The sequence below is a fragment of the Sminthopsis crassicaudata genome, chromosome 2, assembly GCF_048593235.1.
Source record: "Sminthopsis crassicaudata isolate SCR6 chromosome 2, ASM4859323v1, whole genome shotgun sequence".
Classification (NCBI taxonomy): Eukaryota; Metazoa; Chordata; class Mammalia; order Dasyuromorphia; family Dasyuridae; genus Sminthopsis; species Sminthopsis crassicaudata.
In genome coordinates this window covers 524,393,134-524,416,956 of record NC_133618.1, presented here as the reverse complement: position 1 = coordinate 524,416,956, position 23,823 = coordinate 524,393,134, and the positions used below count along the sequence as shown (strand labels likewise).

The following is a 23,823-nucleotide window of genomic DNA, read 5'->3' as shown; positions in this document are numbered from 1 at the left end:
TCTTCCTTAGTATCCCAGGGAAGTCCCTCCTCCAATAACCCTGCATTTTCTCTTTCAATCTTTTACTTTTGCTACTGTCAGAAACATGTGTGGCAAAAACCTATTCCCAAATTTATATTGTGAATTTGAAATATCTGTAAATCTATGATTTTTCTTTAATAATAATTATAAAACAAATGTTTTTGATATATTATTAATTGCAGTGAATAAGAATGAATTATCGGTCTGTTACTCTAAGTATGAATTAATTGGGACAAAGGTGAAAAGAGAAAAGGAAGGAAAAGATCAGAAAGAGAGAACAATGAAAAGCAAAAGGAGCCATTTAAAAGAAATTTGGAAGAGGAGCCTCTAAATTATGAATTTAACAATCACTGATGTATCAACTTGCCTCAATCTCTAAGGCTGAGTCTACAGAGAAGAGATGCCATCTAAGGTTCTAAGAATAACATTCTGTTTACATTCCTGCCCCACTAACTCATGAGCCCCAAATTAGTATGCTTTTATTAATGTCAGTAGACTCAATGAATAAAAGTTTGGTGGCACAGTAGATAGAGTGGTGGCCTAGAGCCATGAGGACTTAAGTTCAAATCCAGCCTCAGATATTTATTTGCTATGCACTGCTGGGCAAGTCATTTAACCCTGTTTGTCTCAATTTCCTCATCTATAAAATGAGCTGGAGAAGGAAATAGCAAACTACTCCAGTACCTTTGCCATGAAAACCCTAAATGGGGTCACAAATAGTTGGACATGACTGAAATACTTTAATGTCTAAGGAAACTATAACTAATATTAACCATTGACAACTAAACAACCAAAGATTCAATTAGCTTTCAACAAAGTATTTAAGTGTTTGGCATAGCAAGAACAGTAGTTATAAAACATCCCTCCTATAAACCTGGTGCACACTCTCCCACATTCCTTCTATAAACCTGGAGTGCACTCTCCCACTAATACATACAGCCTACTAAAGAAGAGTAGGCTCAAGCTTATAGTACAATTGTCATAAGTCAGACAAGAAGGATGTGGCAAAGCAATTTCTAACTCCAGGAGTCACATTTCTTGAAGACTGACTCACTGTCTATATCTGTCTAGAATATTTCCCTTTATTCCCTGATGGATGTAGTGTAGCTTTTGTAGGAATCTTTTTTTCAAAACAACATGTTATATGGAGGGAAGAGGGGAAAGGAGGCAGAAATTCAATCTTTATCCCACCACCAACAAGGGCCTCTCCTCAATAGGCATTTATTACCTTGCAATCTTCCCTACTGCTAAAGTTTGTCCAAGGCTTAAAGTCTCCATGGGTATTATTAATTTGTTTGTTCAGCCCATCCCATTCCCTTCTTGACTCAATCAGCTAGGTATTATTTGAACCTCATAAAGGAATCACAATATAATACACCTTTTTAGCAAATTAAAACCTCATCATATGTTTTAACATTCTATAACTTGTATCAACTGAACAGTAGTGGAGAGGAGTTGACAAAGAATCCCACTCCTTTATACAAACATTTCCATATACGAGGAATAACAGAAAAGGGATTGTACATGAATCCATGAATATTCATTACATACAGCTTGTTTTCTTTCAGTAAATATTAAACTTAACATGAAAGTACCAATACCCCTTTGCTTATCTATTTCCCCCTTCTGAACTTCCTTCTGATCTTTTTTTTGTGGGCATTTTTTTTATTTGTTTCATTTACATCATAGCAAAGCTATTCAAAGAAAAGAGAGATCATTAAAATATCTGAATTCCAGTGAATTTTTAGTCTATTTTCTGTGCCACTTGGAGTGTATCACTGTTTTTAGGAAAAGGAAATGAGAATCTAAAAGATTAATGAAGATTGATGAACTACAGGACTACCCATATACTTGATATTCTATAATTCTCATGAACTCATCCCTGCCTCATGTATACTCAATTTGGGAATGAGAATATGGGAGGAGAGAAAAAAATGCAAATAGACATGGTGTATTATATTTGTATGATTACACTTTTCTCTTGACTTTCTTGTCTTCACAAGTTCCCAAGATAAAAATTGAGTTGAATTTTGTCTCTTTTTGTAAAATTGAAGAAACTGAGTTGTCACTAGCACAAAAGTGATTAACCAAAATTACAGTTCAAGAGATTCCAAGTGTAAAATCTGCTTTCTCCACAGTATCTTTATGTGCTGTTCTCAATTTCACAAAATGTTCAATAAAGAGTATTAAAGCAAATTTTAGCTCCAGATATTTTGAAGTTGTTCTAAAAGCTTCAACATAGGACAAATAAATCTATTAAGATAAATATGCATAAAATGGGATAAAGAAGCAATTGAAACATTCTATCCTATGGCTTTAATAGAAAATTAGTAAAATAGTAAATATATTAAGTTCCTGCAAGTAAGTGGTCCAAAGTCCTTAAATATGGTATTGTCCATAGCCAGGTGCTCATAGAAGTTTTTTTTTTTCCCCCCATAACCCTTGGGTGATTACAACAATGGAAAATGAGATAGTGACATTTTAGCATGTATATCTAGAGCTGAGAAAGACTCTATACAGTTGAAGAGGAATTACCTCAGATGGAATTAACAGTCTCAGTACGATAACCCAGGAACCTGTTATAAGCAGCCAGATTTGCCTTAGATTTCAATTAGAAAGCCTTTTAAAGGGATATACAGGGAAGAAAACTAAAATAGAGAAAAACAAAAAGGTATCATATTCTCAACTACAAAATTGTCCCAAACTGAAAGACACATAATCCCAGATTTGCAGCCTTTTTATTTGATCTTCTTTCAAATAAAAACTAATTTGTGTCAATGAGAGGAGGCTACAAGAAGTAAAATCTCAAGGAATTATGAAATATATTGAAACAGATTGCTTTATATATTGGTAAAATCCCCCAGGCCTTAAAAGATAAGATGGCTCTGTTATGCCAATGACAGCATCAAATTTACATCTCTAGGGGCTAAATTGGATTGTGCCAAACCACATAGATTGAAATAACATACCTTACAATAAGTTTAGAAAAGAAGTAAGGGAAGGGAAGGAAGAGAGGGGAAAAGAGATGCAGGAAAGGAAGAAAAGGAGAGGAGAAAGGAAGAAAGGAAAGGAGGGAAACAGGAAAGGGAGGGAGGGAGAAAGAAAAGAGAGAAGAAAAAGGGAGGGAGGGAAGGAAAGAGGAAGGAAAGAAGAAAGGAGGGAGAGAAAAAAAGTTATATGAAAAGTGATAACTTGCTAAATTATAAAAAGAATAATGGAATACTAGTCCTGGAAGGAGCTTAATAGATTATTTAGTTCAATTATCTCATTTCACAAATATATAAACAGAGGCCCAATGAGGTGAAGTTATTTGCGTAATGACATAACTATTTCATGTCAGAGTCAGTTTTAGAATTAAGGTATCCTGACATAGAAGTTGGATTTTCATATTTAGAAAGCAAATGAGAGGGAAAGAGGACCTAGAACTGTAATATCTCTGATGTAGGGAATTCCTGGTTAGAAAACTCCTAAAAAAGCAGAAAGGCTGGAAGGAGAATATCACTCAAAGTATTTAAAACACCTGAGACACTCTAAGACAAGCCAGTCCTCCCTAGCCAACTGCAGAAGTAGTCTTTTCCCTTGTGCCACTTTCAGAATTCAGTGGAATAAGAGGAAAAGGGGAATTTCTCTCCCTCCTCTTATCAGCAATAGTGTTTTGCAGAATAGCAACTTACCCTTCAAAATTCCCCATGCCAGGGGAAAATACAAGAGAAAATGTAGAGAACAATTCTTTCTGAATAAATTAATTGCTTCCTCCAACCCTCTTTGATCAGGGAGCCCACTATCAGTCTGTCTGAATATAAGGTACTCCCTAATATTATCTTAAAATTATCAGTGGTTCCCATTCATTTATTTTTGACAAGCACTATTGGACACCTATTATGTGCTAGATATTAAAGAAAAGAGAAAAATAAATAAAAAATATTTCCTATACTTAAGAAGTTTATAGTCTAGCAGCAGAGGTAAGAAATATATACAAATAAATATAATACTGAATAGAACATATGATAAGATATATGAATGGTACAAACAAAATGATGTTGGATTTTAAAGGAAGAAGAGATCATTTCATAGTAAAGAAATGAAAGGTGGTGGAGATCATTTAAGATTTCCTTAAAGAGACCTTGAAAGATAGACAAAGATGAATAAGAAATAGTGTGGACAAAGCTTCAAAATATATTTCCTTGGTAAACATGAATAATCCAGTTTGGATGAAGTATAAGAGTATAAGAAGAGAAGTAATAAAAAAATAAAGTTAGAAACATCAGTTGCAGACATTATGGAGGGCTTCAAATGCCATTACAAGGAATTAATTTTCCCTTCATTGATTAATTTAAGTCTCAATTCTTAGCTTTTGCCATTCTGACTTCTCTGCCTCTAACTACCTTAAGAACTTAGTGTAAGCTGAATTTAACATTATCAATTGCTGCTTTTCCCATCAAAACCTTCTGTCCCTTATAGATGGAAAATGAATATTTATGATTTTTCTTAGCCATGTCTTTTGGATGACATTAAGGGTTGTATATTTTTCCAACTATCAATTATGTATTTACTTAAGGGGCAGCTAGGTGGCTCAGTGCATAGAGCACCAACCCCGAATTCAGGAGGACCAGAGTTCAAATCTGGTCTCAGACACTTAACACTTCCTAGCTGTGTGACCCTGGGCAAGTCACTTAACCCTAGCTTCAGGGGGGAAAAAAAAGAATTATGTATTTACTTAGCTAATCTAAATACCAGTTGGTTTAATTTGTTTACTATTTATACTATTTGTTTATTTATTGATTATTTTCTATTTATAGAAAATCTACTTATAATAACTTTTATTAGCTAGTTTTTTCATTCTTCCCCTATCCTCCAGTTATATTTGTTTCCTCTGTATCACATTTCATTACTCTCTAACCTCCTAACATAGATCAAAATTTTCTTCTGCCTCTTCCATTCATTTTCCTCCCTTGTTTTCACAGAGGAGTCCTTATCCTGTTGTTTTGTTTTGTTTTGTTGTTGTTGTTGTTGTTGTTGTTGTTGTTATTGTTGTTTTAAGAAATAATTCCTTCTCATTGATAACCTGGAAGTGGTAGAAAAACAAACATGGAATACTCTAAGTGAGGTCTCAGCAAACTTTGCTTTGTGACCTTGTCACCTTGATCGCTTGTCTCCTTGATCTACATCATTTATGGTTGAAAAATTCTCTATCCTTTATTCCTGTTACTCATTGCTTATATTCTCAATTCCCTTGGACAACTTGCCTCACCTGTTCCATATCTTCTCATCACTTTGGAACCTTAGCAGTCACATTGATCTTTCTTTTGTCTTACTGCCTTCTTCTCCAGCTAAGTCCTTCTTTCCTCCTCCTCTTTTTTATTCTACTTCTCCTAGGTTCCTTTTGCTCAACTTCCTCCACCATCACTGCCATCACCCCTTGCAAGTGCATTGCCCAGAAACAGTTAAAGAAGAATGTGTCTGAGAGTATTGTAATACACTGATTGCTATCAGAAAAGGAGAATGAACACTTTTAATTTTGATAACATGTTACCAACATTGCTGGTTGTAGTTTGACTGCATTTAACAGCCTTTATATTGCCATAGACTGTGTATGTTGTTCTCTGTTGTGTGTTTTCTTCACTCTGTGTGACTTTATTTAAGCTTTTCCTTGTTTTAAATGTTACACTTCAATGAGTTCTTTGGATCCACCATTCTTTAAGGTACAGTCATATTTATTCCATTACTTTAATATTCTATGGTCTGTTCAGTCATTTCCCTGATCATTGGATATTAAGTTCTATGTTTGGCTATTACAAATAGTGCTTCTATGAATATATTTATATCTTATCTTCTTTTCTTCTATCTTTTATACCTTATCTTCTTTTCTTGCTATCATTAATCATCTTATGGTATAAACCTATTACAGTAAACCCTGATAAACCCTGGACAGTTTGAGAACAACATAGGGCAGTGAAAGAAAAAGGAAAGATTGATAATATGCTAATCACTTTAAGAAACTGTCTTCCTGGTCCTATTGTTCTATTCTATTGTTAGATTTATCCAATTGAAACTCAACACAATGTTTTCTTTTAAACTATGAAAAAAAATTAGAAAGAAAATAAATTGGGATTGGGGGGCCAGATTTTTTAATTTTTATTTTTTAACTCAAACAACACCCAATTTCTATTCATCTAACCCAGTTATACTATAAACATTTCAAGGGTCTAAGCTATTTCTTCTCAGTCTTTCACAGTTTTCCTTCTCTTCTCTCCCAATCCAACTACTCTTAGCTCAGATCTCTGCATTAGTAAATAAAATTAACACTGAAAGGACCACAATTTAAGAAAACCAAGAAGGAGCAAACTGAATCATTTGATTCACTTTATCCATAAGGCAAAGAAAGTAGAGATAAGAAAAAAATTATTTCAAAGCAAAAAATATTAAATTGTTGTATTAATTGATGCATCTAGTTAGACAATTTCATTAGCCTAGCCTTATGGCTTCCATATTTTTCCAGGCAACTTTCTAACATGACTATGTGTTTCATTGCAGCATGCAAAAGGAAAGAGCAAGAACATGGGAAGGATAGAGGGAACACACCCAAAAAGCCTAGGTTGGTCTTCACAGATGTCCAGCGTCGAACTCTACATGCAATATTCAAAGAAAATAAGCGTCCGTCCAAAGAATTGCAAATCACCATTTCCCAGCAGCTCGGATTGGAGCTGAGCACCGTCAGCAACTTTTTCATGAATGCAAGGAGGAGAAGTCTGGATAAGTGGCAAGACGAGGGCAGCACCAATTCAAGCAATTCATCTTCTTCATCAAGCACTTGTACCAAAGCATGAAGAAATAACCACAAACTAAAACCTCGGTGGAAAAGCTTTAAATAAAAATTTAAGAAAAATAAAAAAGACCAGGACTTCAAGATAGCAGGTTTATACTTAGAATTATTTGAAAAAAAAATATTTATAGTCCAAAGAAACCAAAGACTGAACTCACCTGCATCCTGACTTTGTTCTGAGACACACACTTCAGCAGGGTGACGACTTGGCAGAGGAAGTTATGAGCAAGAGAACTGCTGGGTCTTATACCGTCCATCCATGATCATTCTCGCTATGTTTGGCTCTTTAGTGGTTTGAAGCATAGTGATTTTTAGCCATTGAATGGACATCTTTTCAGATCTGACTCCTTCAACTCTTCTAGCACACCGTGAAGGTGTATGGTGTCTCAGTACTGTGCGTGCACACATCCACACACACACATACCCACCACCAATGGTTAGGGACTTAGGCAGGGCTGGTCTTCAGGAAAGGTTGTGCCATAGAGCACAGCCAACATGGTGTGGAGTTGTCTGAGTTCATTTGAACAGAAGTGGGATTTCGCTCTTCTATTGTTTGAACCTGCCAGGCCTATAACCTAAATGCAGATTCAAACCCAGCAATGAAAATTTGAATGACTCCTAAACTAGTGCATTCTCTTTGTTTGTTAAGGAATGTTCAGATATTTTTTAAAAACTGAAACAAGATTCCATCCATTAAAAAAAAAATTCACCTAGGTACCAAAGAACACATTTAATATTATAGTGCAGGTATTTTATTGCAATGATTTTAATATTCCAAAGCTATTTTTACACAAAATACTATGTAAAGTTATACGTATGAACTGACCTAACTGTATAATACAGTATACATATAATTATGACTGTTATTTAGGATTCTTGAAGCATTTGAAACATTAGTTTTCTTAACTGGCAAGAAAGAATGTAGCTTCAGGGAAGCAACTAATATCCCATCACAAAGGTTGATGCCATGAGTGTATCCTTCCATTCAGTTGACACATGCCTATTCAAGTTCCATAACCATCACTTGAATGGAACTCTAGACACTGATAGTTGAGAAAAATCTAATTTTGTTCCTTCCAAATTATTTCCCTAGAGGTCATTCTGAACCTACTTTTGGCACCATGAAATTATAAAAGTGGCATCCGTAAAATCCTTTTTTTGGTAGGTACCCACTTCATCAAATTAGAGATTGCAAATTCTGGGAATTTGACCTAATATTTTGAATCATTAGATGTCAAAATATCTTTTAAAACTAATAACCAAAAAAAAGACTAAAGAAATTGAGTAAAAAAATGGAGGCACTCAAGAAAGATCTATCATAAAAAACATGGACTAAAAATAACCTACCCAACATTGTTAACTACTTAGATAAGTGAATCAAAGTGATTACATAGCTTAATCCTTGGTGAAATTTGGGTGTCAAGAGACAATGATTCAATCTTGAATTGGGAAGATTGTTGACAGTACATAGAAAAAGGCCAAAAAGAAGAGTAGATTTTCAATTCTGTAGTTCTATAGTCTTTGTATCATTAAGCACAACCTCCAAGGTGTACTACATTCTTTCTTGCTACTACATCAAGCTGGATATTGCATGCTATAGATTCCACTTTAGTTAAAAGGGGGCAAATCAAAAGAGCACTTGACCTGACCTTCTAAACACAGACAAAATTTTTCCATTTTGTTCAAGTCACAGAATCAGTGGCAATATATGATCATGAATTTGGGGTTTTGTTTTGTTTTGTTTTGTTTTTTAAGGTCACTAGGAATAATAGAAGAGACAACAAAATCAGATAATGATGGTACATTAGTGAATCATTTTCTCTCTCTTATAGAACTATGGAGATTCAGATAGAAAATTCCCTCAGTTCAAACTACAATTGCAGATACCATTTTTATCATTAGGCTAAAAACTGACTATCCTTAATTACCTTTTCTGTTTAAAATTATAAAACTAAGCAATGTTCCAATAACAAGTAATTAATTCAAATCTCATAAAAATGCTAAAGATAAAGAAGTTAAATAATTTCAACATACTACCTACCTCCTTAGGACCAAATTTGAGAATCTTTTCTAATTATCTGACAGAAGTCTAAAAAAAGTGAAACTCAGCCATATTATATCAGTTCTGATCCTCTTCCTGAGATCTATGTTGAATGGGAAAAAAAGGTATTTTTATTTTAGGATTTTCCATTTTACCCCAAATTCCAAATTTCTTTTTTTAAAAAAAGGCACAATTACAGTCCAGTTATCTAAACAAACTTCTAAAATTATATACTTTCAAGTTTCCTAGAAATTCAATCTTATCAATTCCTCATGAATCAAAGGAAAAAACCGATTGATGTTTGCTCTCTCCAGAAGGAAAAGAAAACCTGCAATATAACTTATTTATCATGTTGGGAGGGGAAGCCTTATTCATTTCAAACGTAAGAATATAAAATTCAGGGAATTTCAAGCTATATCTGCACACACATAGATGATTTTACTTGATTCCAGTAATTTTTTTAAGCCCACCAAAAAACTGGTTGACTTCAAGCAACCAGGCTTATTTTTGTTATTGTTGTTATTATTGTTGTTGTTGCATGAATCCCAAATGACCAATTTGAATGCATTTTTAAAATTTCAAACAGTTGTTTTGGATGTAGACACAACCCCCAAGTATGTCACCACTTTTTAAAAATACTTCCTTTCATAATGTCTTTTGAAAATAATCAATTATTTGCTGAAACCAAAGAGAATTTTCATACCAGCATTGAATTTGCACCCAGTATGCAATTTCAGGACCTAGAGATATATTTTCACATAAACAAATGCACAAACTACAGCCTGAAAAATAATTTTTTACTTACCTGTTATGCATACTTAAGACCTTTAATTTTTAGAAGTCACAATCAACAAGCCCCACATTTTCACAAGCAATATGCTAATCACCTAGTTGTCACAGGCTTCATTTTCCTTACTCACCTTCTAAATAGCTCATTGAAAATGGAATGTCACCATTTCTGCTTAGTTGTAGCATTATTTTATGTCTCAGGTTATTAACCTAATACATTGATCAAAGAAAATAAGCCATTAGTTTATTCAAGTTCTGATCATTTCTTTTCCTAGGTAAAATTCAACTAAAGAACAAATCTTAATTTTTTTTTTTATTGTTAATTCCAAACCTGTACTCTAAGTAATCTTTATTATCTTTTTTTTTTTTTTTTTTTTTTTTGGTGGAATTGAAGTTAGTCTGGTTTCATCCATCCATCATCCAGGTCCTATTACCAGAGGAAATATTTCCTGAAAGGGGCCAATCATGAGGGTGGGGGGAATGATGCTATGGGGAAGGAAGCTGGTACCAAAGAATAGGAGGTAAAGCTTTAATCAGAGTTCAGGTAAAATAATTCTGGATTTCAGGGATTCAATCTCAGAATGCAGCTGGAATAGACCCTAAAGACCAAAGAAAGGGTGTGGTGGAATCCAGAAATTCTAACTGACCCATGTCATTCACTACACCCAATCAAGAGCACGGTAATTCCTTTGCCAGAACAAAAAGAAAAGCACTGTGTTACTTTGGGACTCTTCCTACTCCCAATGCTATCCCAGGTGAATAGCCTGTCTTCACAGGTTAAATGCAAACTGTTATACCAAAGAGTTCTAGGACACTTCTCACATGAATTATAAAGGCATTTTCCTCTAGAAAGGTCCTCCCTTTGTACATAAAGGATGAAAACTATGCATTTAGCAAACAAAGAGAAAGCACTTCTCCCTTTTCTATCAAGCCAAGTTTAGGGTGCATTCAAAGGCCGGAGGTTATTTTGAGACTTGTTGGGCCTTCTGGGTTATTATTGTGGTGTGGTTAGCTTTATAATACATCTGGTAACTATTTCCTAAATATGAAGGACAAAGAAGCAAAAGGTAAGAAATAGCTACTTCCACAAATGTAAAAAATAAATGTGTAAAAAATCTACTATTTATAGTGTGAACCAAAGACGCTACCTCACTCGATTTCCATTGGTGATTTTAATCACATTGATGATACCAAAGAATACCAAAGATTTTTTCATGCACGGCCTTGGTCTGCAAAGGGGACTCAGCCCCTTTCCCTTCCCTCACCTCTTTTCCCCTTTCTCAATCTTCACTCAGTGTATAAACTTGTCTTCATTATTGATAATAATAATAATAATGGTAATAATAATAATAATGACATTAGGAAATACTACTCTTACTACTGCTAATACTACTTAATAAATCTTTAGGCAAACATGTTGCAAACTTTGTAAACTCATAGGACGAGTGCCTTGCTTAAACCAAAGTGTTAAACCGCTGTTGACCTCTCTCACCTTATACTCTTTGAATACCTCAGCCTCTTAGAAAGGCCACTAATGGAAAAAAAAAAAAAGGAATAATTATTCACCGTGGTGCTTTTTCCGTGCAACCATGCAATGAAACTTTCTTTGATACCAAAGGAAAACTTTTTTTTTCCACTTTCTTGCTGATGAACCAAAGGTCCTCCTCTCTCCCTTCCCATCACTGTTTGAGTCCCTCCACCAGGCAGGCCGTGCATCTCTTTTACCAATTCCTCCAAATACCTCATAGTAATGAAGTTTAGGGTTATGTTGTATAGAGAGTCTATGTGATAAGGCAAAACTTACTAGTTTGATAATTGTTAAGATTACTTAAAAAAAATCTTTATAATTCTTATTTATTTTGTAGTATGTATCACTGAAGATTTGTTCCCTTCAGTTTGGGGTTGGTTGGGTTTGGTTTGGTTTTGCTTTTTTGGTTGGCAGAACTGCCCTAGGATGCTCAAGGAAGACTTTTAATTTCTGGAAATGTTCCCCAGGTGGGTTAAAGATTATGTATAAATGCAAGAAAGGAACAAAAAAAAAATTACTTTCATTTTGATAGTTACTTAAGGCATTTTGTGTTTGGTAGTTAATTTTTTCACAGGGTAAAAAAAAAAAAAAAAAGAATTATCTTTTTTGTGACACTGGGTTTTTCCTACTTTTTCCCCTCTATAATGTGCTGTGATTTTTTTATTTAATTACATTTTGTATAAGCTTATTTAATCACTACTTTAATTTATGACTGTAGTTTTTAAAAAATGTATATAGTAGATTTGAAATGGCCAAAGCTTTATGTTACAATCTTTTTTGTTCTTTATGCTAAGATGAGCTGAAGTAGAGAGCTTCTCTTAACTGCAGGGTGTTATCTTTAGCCTTGTCTTAGCAGGCACTTCAGTGTGTGTTGTAAACACTGCCAGGTTTCCTCCCCATTCCCCCCTTCAAAAACTTGTACATGCCAAAATGAGTGTTTCAAGATCGTCCTTTTTGTCACTTAGAAAGAAGAAAAGCATTATTCGTGTGTTTTTTCTTTATTTATTTGTCTTTTTTAAAGAAAAGATTACTTTGCAGGTAAGACCTGCAGTTCCAAAGAATTTAAAACTTGTTTGATGTTTAAAAGCACCGGCATTTGTGAGATACTTTGCTGACTTTTTAAAAAATTTACCATTCGCACGGGTATGGGAAAGGAAAGAATTGTAAAAACTCTCAAAACAAGCTAACTTGAATTTGGAAATATTTCTGAGTTTTATCAAGCTTCTGCGGCTGAAAGGAACATTTCCACTTCTAGAAAGATATGTATAATGTCATGGCTCAGGGTCTCCAAAAAGAAAGTCACTGCTAAGGACAGATGACTGAGCTGATGCTATTTTTGAGGCAACACTTGTGAGAAAACAGGAGACTCCTAGAGAATGATCTCAGTCCCAGCTATAAATTTAATTTTGTAAAAAGGAAATTTTTCCATACCTTTCCTATATAGCTTGTTACTCTACATCCTCTCCCCTCTCCACTTCTCCCCCTACTTGGAAACTTCCTCATCACCCCAACCTCCCCATCTGCCAATTGGAATAGTTTCAGAGGCCCCGGAGAGAAGGAATAATGGCTTCCCCAAATTAAGTTTGTCCCTCCCCATACTTCACCTCCCACTGTTTTCTTTTTCCAAACTAGAAGCAACAAACTGAAATCAGGCCCCATTGATGTTTTTCAGATGGTTGCCACTATTTTGGGTCACTTCAGCCCAATAAATATAGATATATACACATAATATGTCCATACATGCACACAATGTGGATATATATGTATATATACATATATATGTATATGTGTGTGAATATGTATATATGTATACATACACACACATGAAGAATTCTACAAACCTGAGAAATGGCATTGTCAGGGGAGACGATGCTCACTATTTTGCTTGAGTGATAATTTCTGTTTGAAATGAATGTCATCAATCCATATGATTTATTACCAATGTAAATATTTTCTTTCCAGACGCAATAGTTAAGTTCAAGGTGTACCTTTTCATTTTCAGGGATATACTATGGGGGGTTTAGGGTGGGAAAGGAAAGGGAGGGCTTAAGCTTTGGGACAAATGTTACATTTTCTTAGATACATTTTATACTTGTCAAGTATTTAAATAGGGCAATAAAGCTGCTCTGAAATGCAGGATCATTCAATGGTCTGTCATTGGTAAGCATTGACTTGTTATTTGCTTTTAAATACATACTGTAATGCTGTGCAGTGACTTATGTATAACAGAAAGAAAATCCAGGAAAAAAAAAAAAAGCAGTAGTTATTAACTAGTCTTTTACCATCAGCAATGAAACACTGAACAGAATTGTATCCCTTAAGAATTGTTTTCTGTTTCTCCTTTAGCCTTTTGAATTTTTGTAGTATGTTCTGCATTTATTGCATCATCATTGTGGGATCATTTTAGTTTTGCATTCGAAACAAAACAACAGTATTAAAAAAAAATAAACTTTCAAAAAATTGTCTTTTACTTGCTTCAATAGTTGTGTTCCTATATCTGATGGTGTTGTCCAATCTGAAACCAGCCCACTAGTCTGTGTTCCCTGGGAATCTCCCTTCCTCTTTCTTGAACTTTTCCATTCTCAACACACCTTTGACCTTAGCTATTGTTTGATTGTGTCTCAGTTTCCATGTTCAAGTTAGCTTGATGGTTTAATTATATAAGGAGGGTGCCTAAGACAATCATCAGGTAAAAAAAAAATTAAAAAAAAAAAATAAAAAGATCAGTAGAGGTAGAAAATCTTCCAAGAGCAAGAGGGAGTTCTTCCTTAGCAATGAAAAAAATAAAAATAAAAATAAAAACCATGAGGGGCTTAGAAGATTTTTGATAAAAGACAAATGTTGCTCTTTTTTGTTTGTCAATTAGAAAGCAGTAGTAGTTTATATGTTGCATCTGCATTTCAGACTAACTGATTATTGTACCCAATTACAGTTGATTGCTAATATTTTGTCAATTCTCTCTCTCTCTCTCTCTCTCTCTCTCTCTCTCTCTCTCTCTCTCTCTCTCTCTCTCTGTCTATTTCTGTCTCTTTCTGTCCAATGCTTCTTCTGTACTTTTGTGTGTAGAAACAAAAAGTATAATGCATTAGGCATTATTCTGGTTTGTTTATGGGTATCTCCTGTACTGCATTAAGGTTTCTTTCCTTTTTTTAAGCTTCACTACTGTTCTCACTTTATGCCGTGCAATATCATCTGCTGTGTTTGCTAAGCAAAAAAGAAAAAAAAAGAAAAAGAAAAAAAAAAAAAAAGCAAGTGATGATGCCATCATGCTTTTCAGTGTTAAAATGTTTCAGCGTTTATGTAGTCACCAAAATGTAGTCAATAAAATGTTGGATTTTCCAGCACTTTAAATTTAGACCTTTCTTGACTCCTTTTGTTTTCCCATCCACACAATCACAAAAATTAGCCATGAGCTTTGTTTTGGAGGGTGGATGAGGATGGGAGGGTGGTAAAGAAGCAGGATGCTAATATTCACATGAAAGTCAATGAAGAAAACAATCTTTTCCCCCAAAGATTTTCTGGATAAAAAAAGAATATACTTTAAAATAACAGAGCAGCATTCTATTTCCAGAGGCAACTTCTACCAATCTGATTGCTATCTATCTGAAAATAGATTTTTTTTTTTATGTTATGTATGTATGTATGTGTTTTTATATGGTTGGGGGGGGTTAAGCTCGAGAGGATTGAGATAAAAGTGGTGGGTATAAGGTTGGGAGGCTAATACTAAGAATTATCTTTTGTCTTTGGCAAATATTTCCAATTTTGATTTTTAAGAGGATATATAAGTTTTCATTTTTGATTTTCATTTTCCAAAATGAAAGTACTTCAAAAGAGGCTCTATATGCCATTTGAGAATAAGAAATCCTCATGAGAGGAGAACCAGTGGTCTGACTGATATTTGTGTATTGAGGAGTGACCTGCGTATATATATTCAAGAAGATCTAGGAGGCAATCTGAATTCTTATCTTTATTTTATTCTTGTTTACATGGAAGCCCCTTTGAATGTTGCCTAGAGTGGATTTGGATCAGAACTGGATTTTGGGAAAGTAAAATAATCTTTTCTGCATTGCACTGAGCAAACAGCTCCATGTTCTTTTCACTAATGTTATTACCAAGTCTAGGGTAAAAAATAAATAAATAAAACAAGTTAGATCAGAGGACAGGGAAGTCATAAAGAACAAGAGGTGGTGGAGTAAGTTATTTGAATAGCATTTAATGGATGCTGAAAAGTGATTTTCTTATTAACATCAATATTACTGAGTTTTCATTATTTATTACTCTTTAATTTCCAATTAAAAGTTATCCCTGAAGACAACTAATAAAAAGTGACATGATACTGAGCTTTTTTTTTTTAAAAAAACAAACTCACCTAAATCATTTGTAAAATAGAAATCACACTAAATATACATGGGAAAATATATGCTAGACAATACAAGATGAAGGAGCTCTACCTTTGGGAGTGAGATAACATATCAACCAAGAGAAAAAATTCAAGATTTCACCCAAAGAGAAATTCCCCACAGCTTCTAGTGTATCAAGCTGGAGATAAGAACAGGATGAAGAATACCCCACTTCTGTCAGTTTCTTCCTGGAGTCTTATTCTCCTTTGAGCAATTTGAAGTGAAGTCAGCATCATACATATTCTCTCTCCAAACTGGAAGCCCAAGAGACTGTAAAATACAAACTGAAGAGCACTAAAAAAAAAAAAATTAAATTAAATTTAAAAAAAAAAAACCTCATGCAGGTACCCAGAATTGATCTCTACAAATGAGAAGGAAGTCCCATAGCAATACACTTTGGGACTCAGATTCTTTCCCTGGGCCAAACTCTTTGGAGTCTCTTGCAAGTGTCAGCTGGAGCAAGTCCAGGAACTGTAAATATATTGTATAACAGTGCTTTAGAACATGATAAAAGTATGATTTTCATAGCATTCTAGATAACTGATCTTTGTTACCATCGCAATTAAAATAAGCAAATGCACATTAACATTTCAAGCAATGCAATAGAAATGGCACCATACAGAGCATCACTTGGGTTAGTATTCAGTGATAACCTGTCTAAGTGGCTGAGTAGAGAGAAAGGGATGAATGCAAAAGATTTGTGGAGGTGAAAAAAGACAGGATTTGGCAACCATGATGTATGGAGTGAGGAATAATCTTCACTTGAGTCAAACATCATGTTAGGATTATGAAACTAAATGGCAAGAAGGATAACTGTGCCTTCGACAGAAATTGTGATGGGATTTAGATGGATGATGGATAATGCATGTACATTTCCAAAATACATGCATGTCCTGAGTTTTACATGTACATTTCCCTTTATATTAACAGGACTCAGAGCTTCTAACATAAGCTGGGATTACTTTGACTGATGGCATCAAAAGCTGGGCAGACAAGCATGGAGGTGGTAATGGAGGAAATATGTGGGTTTTCTTTTTGTTCTTTGAAATGTTTGAATGTCTGAATCTCCTGTGTTTTGCTTTAACTAGCAACTTCTGCCAGCCAAATTCCTAGAAAAAGCTGTCTATCCTTATCACCTTCGCTTCCTGTCCACCCACTCTCTTCTCAGCCCTTTACAATATGGCTTAAAACCTCAGTACTCAACTGAAACTGCTCTCTCTAGAGTTAGCAGTGATTTCTGGATGGACAGATGTGATAGATTTTTTTCCCTCAATCTTTATTTTCCTTGACTCCTTTGAAGCATGACTATTGGCCAGTCATGAGGGATTCTCATTCCCCTCTGTTTTTTGGGGGGAGGAGACATTGCTCTCTCTTGATTCTCCTATTTGTCTGGACATTTCTTCTTAGCTTCTTCTGCTGGCTCATCATCTATATCAGATCCCCCAAAGGTGGAGGTACTATAAGGCTCTTTCCTGAGTTCTCTTCTTATTATATCTCTCACTCAATGACCTCAGAACCTCTCTTTCCCAGATCCATATATCCAACCCCAGAATCCCAGCTACACATTTCCAACTGCCTAAAGGACATTTTAAACTAGGTATTCTGCAGTAATCTCAAACTGTGCAAAATACTACTCATTGAACCTTCCCCTCAAACTCACCTTTCTTCCAAATCCATCACAATTCCTATCAAAGGCACAATTATCCTCCTTGCTATTTAGTTTCATAACTCTGGCATGATCTTTAACTCAAGTAAAGGCTATTCCTCACTCCACACATCCAAATTAACTACCAAATCCTGGTAATTTTTTTTTACCTCCATAACATCTTTTGCATGTTTTCTCTCTACTCATCTGGCCTTCATTCCTTATTACAATAACCTTCTAGTTGGCCATTATCAAGTCTCACTTTACTCTATTCTATTATCCAAACAGCTGCCAAAATAATTTTTCCTAAAGCATTGATCACCTCAAGAAATTCCAATGCCTCTTTATTGTTTTCAGGATAAAATATAAACTCCTCTATTTGACTTTAAAAGTTCATAACAATTGGAACCAGACTACTTTTCCAGTCCATGAATTACTCTTAATCTAACATTCTATTACTATAGCATAATATACCATACTCTACTATGCTATGCTATGCTATGCTGTATTATGCTATGCTATACTATATTATACTCTAGTGATATGTATTGTGACCAATGCAATGACAGAGTAGATAACATTCTGGGCCTGGAGTCAAGAAGACTCCTCATCCTGAATTCAGATGTGTCCTCAGACATTTACTCTGTGACCCTGAACAAATCCTTCAACCCTGTTTGCCTTAACTTCCTCATGTGTAAAATGAGTGGGGAAAAAAGAAATGGCAAATCACTCCATTTATCTTTGCCAAGAAAATCCCAATTGGAGGCACAGAGTCAGACATGAATGAACCTACTGAATAGCAACAATATACTATGCATTATTCCTAATTTACGGCCCATCCAGACTGGCCCTCCGGCCTTTCCTTAGGTATAATTCCATCTCCTGTCTCCCTGCCTTTTGCAATGACTGTCCCTTATGCCTGGAAAACATTTACTCTTCAACTCCACCTATTAAAACCCATCATTTTCTTTCAATTAGGGCAGCAATGGACAGAGCACTGAGCCTGGAATTAGGAATTTCCAAACTTAAATCTAACTTCAAATACTAGCTATATAACTGAATAAATCACTTAACTTCCATTTATTTCAATTTTCTCATCTGTAAAATGAGGATACTCCCTAACACATAGTAAGCACCACATAAATATTATCCTTATTATTATCATTAAAAGTGACTTTAAGATGGTAACATTTATGTTATGTTATGTTACCATCTATATGAAACCTGTTCAGATTCCTTCTGCTACTATTGCTCTTTATTTTGCACTTATTTTGAATATACTTATACATGTATACAGTATCTCCTTCTATATACTTCTTGGAGACAGAAATTATTTCATTTTTAAATTTGTATATCCAAATCAATTTATTGAGTAAAATCTACACACCAGGGATTGTGTGTGTAGATTTTACTCAATAAATACTTGTTGATTAATTGATTATTGATAAAACATCATCTAAATTTTTCATCTGTTTTTATTGAATTTACCAATTCTAACCAGATGGATATTTAGACTGTTTCTAGAATTTCTGTTGTCTTGAGATACTTCTTCTCACATGAAAAAAACTTCATTAGGAACACTTAAGCAGCAGCCCAAGATAACAGCTACTGAAAAGTGAACAAAAAAAAATTTTTTTTTTTTAAAGAAAGAAAAGTAACCTAATAAGAATGAAATGGAAGAAAATATCAACTTGATCTTGATTTTTCTATCAGCAAATCTAAGGGTCCTTTCTTTCCCTATTACTTGGCCTCTGCTCTTTTGTTGTCTACAATAGTGATAGTTCTTATATTTGTATGGACAAAACTTTGATAGTAAAAAAACCCAGACTTTCCTGGATTAAATAATGTTCCCTACGTATTCCACAGAACTCTTTTATTGTCCTGACTCAGTTTCCCTAATTATCCTGACCCAGTCCTGACTCAGTTTCTCTAATTGTTCTCTGCTTCAGTTTATAATTGTCAGCTCAATGGGAAGTCCGGCAAAACCTCCCCTCCCTCTTTATCAGAACATTTGATAAGGATGAAAGATCTAATGTTTTAGAATATCAGAATGCCTCTTCCCATCCCAAGCTATCAGAATATCAGATACCATCTTATCAAGATACCTCCCTCCATCTCCAGTGGCTCACCCCACCCTGTCAGAGTTCTGTTCCCGATCTCTGCACCCTGACTCCACCCTTGCCTCAATCTACCCCCTGTATCTGAGCCACTTGTATATATATCATTGAGAACTCACATTATTTGCTGGATACTTGGAGACAATAGTCTCATTCAGCCCTGGGACCAAACCATGGATCCATTTGGCCCCAGTAAATCTCTCCCTTTAAATAAATTATTAAATACTCTCTAATCTCTACTTGCCTCAGTTTCTCTGGCATTACACCTATGGGTTTTACAGATAAATGACAAAAGTGGTCTCTTTAAGTGATCACGATCAATCAAGCAGAGTTCTTATTTTCTTTTATTTATTTGTTTGTTTTTATTGTTTTCATGATCATGTTGATTACTGTAGCCAATCACATAGGAGTCTGGATGTTTTGCTGAATAATTAAAACTAATACAATGTCTATAAGTTATTAATATCAGTCTGATAATTTCCCTCTTCCTGAGTGGCTGCCTAGCACATCAGAATTCAAAATCAAAAAGCTCCATACTGTTTGTGCAAATAAATAGCTTGAATAGTGACTACTGTTAAACTTTTTTTTACCCTCCCAGGAACTAAAAGTTATTTTATAGGAATATAGAAATCTAATTTCAACTAATTTCACCCTTTCAGACTTCTTGCTTACTCTTTAGATTTATCAAAGGAAATGAATAATCCTAAAGACTACAAAGTTTCAAAAACAAACAAACAAAAAAAAAAAAAAAAAAAAAAAAAACCTGAAAACCAGATCCAAACCAAATCAAAACCAGAAGCCAATAGCTCATCATTTTATGGCTCTGATGAGAAAAAAACTGGCATTATGGTCTTATAATACTAGATTTAGCTATAAGAAATCTTAGAAGTCATCTCAATTTACAGATAAGTAATTAAGGCTCAATTTCCCAGTTCTCCTGACTCCCAATTTATGCCTAATTCTATTACACCATTGATGCTCAAATTCAGGACCACTTTAAGCTCTTAAAAATTATTGCTGTTTCCCCTAAAGCGTTTTTTGTTAATGGGGGTCACATGCATTAACATTTACTATTTTAGAAATGCAAATATTCCAATATTATTTTGAAAACAATTTTTACCTCAAAGATTCTCAAAAGGAGGACCAGCAAGAGCCCCAGATCACACTTTGATAACTATTGCACTGTTCCTCATGTCTTCTTTCTCCATCAATGCCTTATGCTTATGTACGGTTGAAGAAATATTCCTCCACTCTCCATTTTGGTTAGGGAAAACAACCTCTGGGGAACAGGTTCCACATTTCTAGCTAGTGTGATAAAAAAATATTTGGAACCAAGAGAGAGTCCCAAATAAATCATATGTCATATTTCTCATATATCTAATTTTTCTTCTATGATAGGAAAAATTTCCATTGGTCAAGCAACAGTCTCTGTGCTAAATTTAGAGATTTATTCTGATCTGTTTTATAGTATAGTAAAAGAAGAAAAAAAAAACTGGATTTGGAATTAAAGGTTTCAGGTTCAAATCTTCACTCTGGATAACCCTAAGGTCACTTTTCTTCTCAGACCACAATTGCCATTTTTATAAAATGAGAGTTTGTTCTAGAGGATCTTCTCAGCTTACTTTCAGGCATACTTGGGCAAAGATTAAAAATCTGGGTCCATGAATTCCTTTTAAAATATATTTTGATAATACTTTAATATAATTGATTTCCTTTGTAATCTCATGTATTTTATTTTGTGCATTTAAAAATATTATTCAATTATTGTTCTGTAAGAAATGATTAACAGGATGATTTCAGAGAGGTCTGGAGAGACTTGCATGAAGTGATGCTGAGTGAAATGAGTAGGACCGGGAGATCTTTGTATACTTCAGCAACAATGCTGTATGATGATCAATTCTGATGGACGTGGTCACTTTCAACAATGAGATGAACCAAATCAGTTCCAACAGAGCAGTAATGAACAGAACCAGCTACACCCAGCAAAAAAACTCTGGGAGATGACTATGAATCACTACATAGAATTCCCAATCCCTATATTTTTGTATGCCTACATTTTTTATTTCCTTCACAGGTTAAATGTACACTATTTCAAAGTCTGATTCTTTTTGTACAGCAAAATAACTGTTTGGACATGTATACATATATTGTATTTAATTTATATTTTAACATATTTAACATGTATTGGTCAACCTGCCATCTGGAGGGGGGGAAGGAGGGGAAAAATTAGAACAAAAGGTTTGGCAATTGTCAATGTTGTAAAATTGCCCGTGCATATATATGGTAAATAAAAAAATAAAAATAAATATTATTCAGGGGCAGCTCAATGGTGCAGTGGACAGAGCACTGGCCCTGGAGTCAGAAGGACCAGAATTCAAATCCAGACTCAGTCACTTAATACTTCCTAGCTGTGTGACTCTGGACAAGCCCCTTAACCCCAATTGTCTCACAAAAGAAAAACAAAGATAAAAAGATATTCAGAAAAGGGGTTCAGATGCTTCACCAGACTGCCATAGCTGTCTATGACACTTAAAAAGTAAAGAACCCCTGAATTAGAATTCAAAAAATCTAGAGACTAAAGTGGGAGGAAGGGAGAAATGGCGCTTCCTTAGCATCCAAGACAGAGATGATGAAGAAGAAAAAAGAACAAGTTATTTGTGGACTCTCAGGAATGTCCGAACATCCTGAAACACCATTTTCCCCACACTCTAATCCTCATCCCCTGACTATATTTTCTATCCTGTAGAGGCTTTTACTCTAATACTCGCCATTGATTTCTCTCTTACATATTATAGAAATTGAAAATATATGGCATCAGACTAGCTAGGTGGTACAGTGGATAGAGCACCAGCCCTAAAGTCAGGAGGACCTGAGTTAAAATCTGACTTCAGACACTTAACACATCCTAGTCATGAGACCCAGGGCAGGTCACTTAATATCAACTACCTCAGCAAAAAAAAAAAAAAGAAAAAAGAAAAAAGAAAAAGAAAAAGAAAGAAAAAAGAAAGAAAGAAAAGAAGAAAAAAAGAAAATATATGGAATTTATTGAGTCAAAAAAAACATAAATTCAAATCCTATTTCAGACAGTTTACTGGTTGTGTGATCCTTAGCCAATCTTTAACCTCTCTTGTCCTTAGGATCCTCATTGTAAAATGGGAATAATTATAGCACTTATCTCATAGGATTGTTGTGAGGCTCAAATGAGATAACATGTAAAAAGCTTTGTAAATCTTAAAGAACTATATAAATACTTGTTATTATTAATGTCCTGTTATTATATATATATTTGTTACAAGAAATATTTTTAAAGTGACCTTTGGAAAAGTGGCAGAGTAAGAAAGAAAAAAAAACCAAAGGAAACCAGCTCTTGATGATCTCCTCACCAATTTGGAAACACTGACCAACTTTTCTCCAATGCACTAGCAAGAGAGAGGGACAGAGAGAAAGAGACACAGAGAGAAGAAAAAGTAAAAATGTTAGGTTCTTACTAAGTACTAATGAGATAATGAGATGATAGGTTCTTACTAAGTGCTAAGTCAGTACTTAACAAATCTCTAGTTCCGGCCTTTACAGGGAGTTTTACCCCTTCGAACTTCTGGGGAGGAGCTTACATGTTTAAGAGGAGCAAGTTCATTGGTTGAAGTATTTTTTCCCAGAAACCCCTGAGTTATTCCACGTCCATTCTCTGGGAGGATAAAAGAAGCAACATTGATCAAGGACGTGAAGTCTCTACTCTAGGTCAGAGTTGGAACGGCTCTCTACAGGAAGAAGAATCTGGCTGAGAGATTGAGTTGAGACAGCAGATCTCTTCCCAGAGAGCGATCTGCAGTCTCTGGAGACAACAGAACTTTACAATGCCCAATGTGGGGCATTAAACATTAAAGAGTATACAAGGTTGCTAAGCATGTCTTTTGTGGACTTGAACCAGTAAAAGGAACAGCAATTCTAGGGTGGCATTTCTTTGTCATTTGTTGGAAATGCTTCCTGTTAACTCCCCACTGCTCACCTCAGCGGAGGTCAACTGGTTCCTACCTTCTCCCAGTCTTTGGAGGTCTTCAGCTCTAATTATCTCAATCAGAGAATAACCTCAAAGGTCCCCCACAGAACACCGAGTCACTCAAGTATGCGGCAGTAGGTCTTTATTCTATCACTTTACATCATGGAGTTCCCTCAGGAGTTCCCTCCCCAGTCTTCTACAACCCCTTTTTATAGTCCCCAGATCATGTGTCTGAGAGGGCACAAGCTTGAGCATGATCAGCAAGAGTGAGAAGGCTTTTCCTCGTTACTAAGGTTTACTCAATACCATCAACACCCTGTTTGTTGGTCTCTGGCAGAATAAGAGTGCCTCTTATACACTGCCCTTGAGATCTGCCTTTTATTCTAACAGCTTCCCCTTTTTTTTTTTTTTAACTGAAAAGCAAATTTACAAGCTCTATGACAAAAGTAATGATGTAGAGGA

General features: G+C 34.9%; 1 protein-coding gene across 1 annotated transcript in view; it reads left to right on the top strand.

The window, feature by feature from the left end:
* The window catches only part of ONECUT1 (one cut homeobox 1), a 38,059-nt gene extending 31,129 nt beyond the window's left edge, over nt 1-6,930 (top strand). The window contains exon 3 of the mRNA XM_074294546.1: nt 6,556-6,930. Coding sequence (XP_074150647.1) covers nt 6,556-6,848 — 293 coding nt within the window. The 3' untranslated portion in view covers nt 6,849-6,930. The remainder of the gene's footprint in view (nt 1-6,555) is intronic.
* Nucleotides 6,931-23,823: the final 16,893 nt, after the last annotated feature.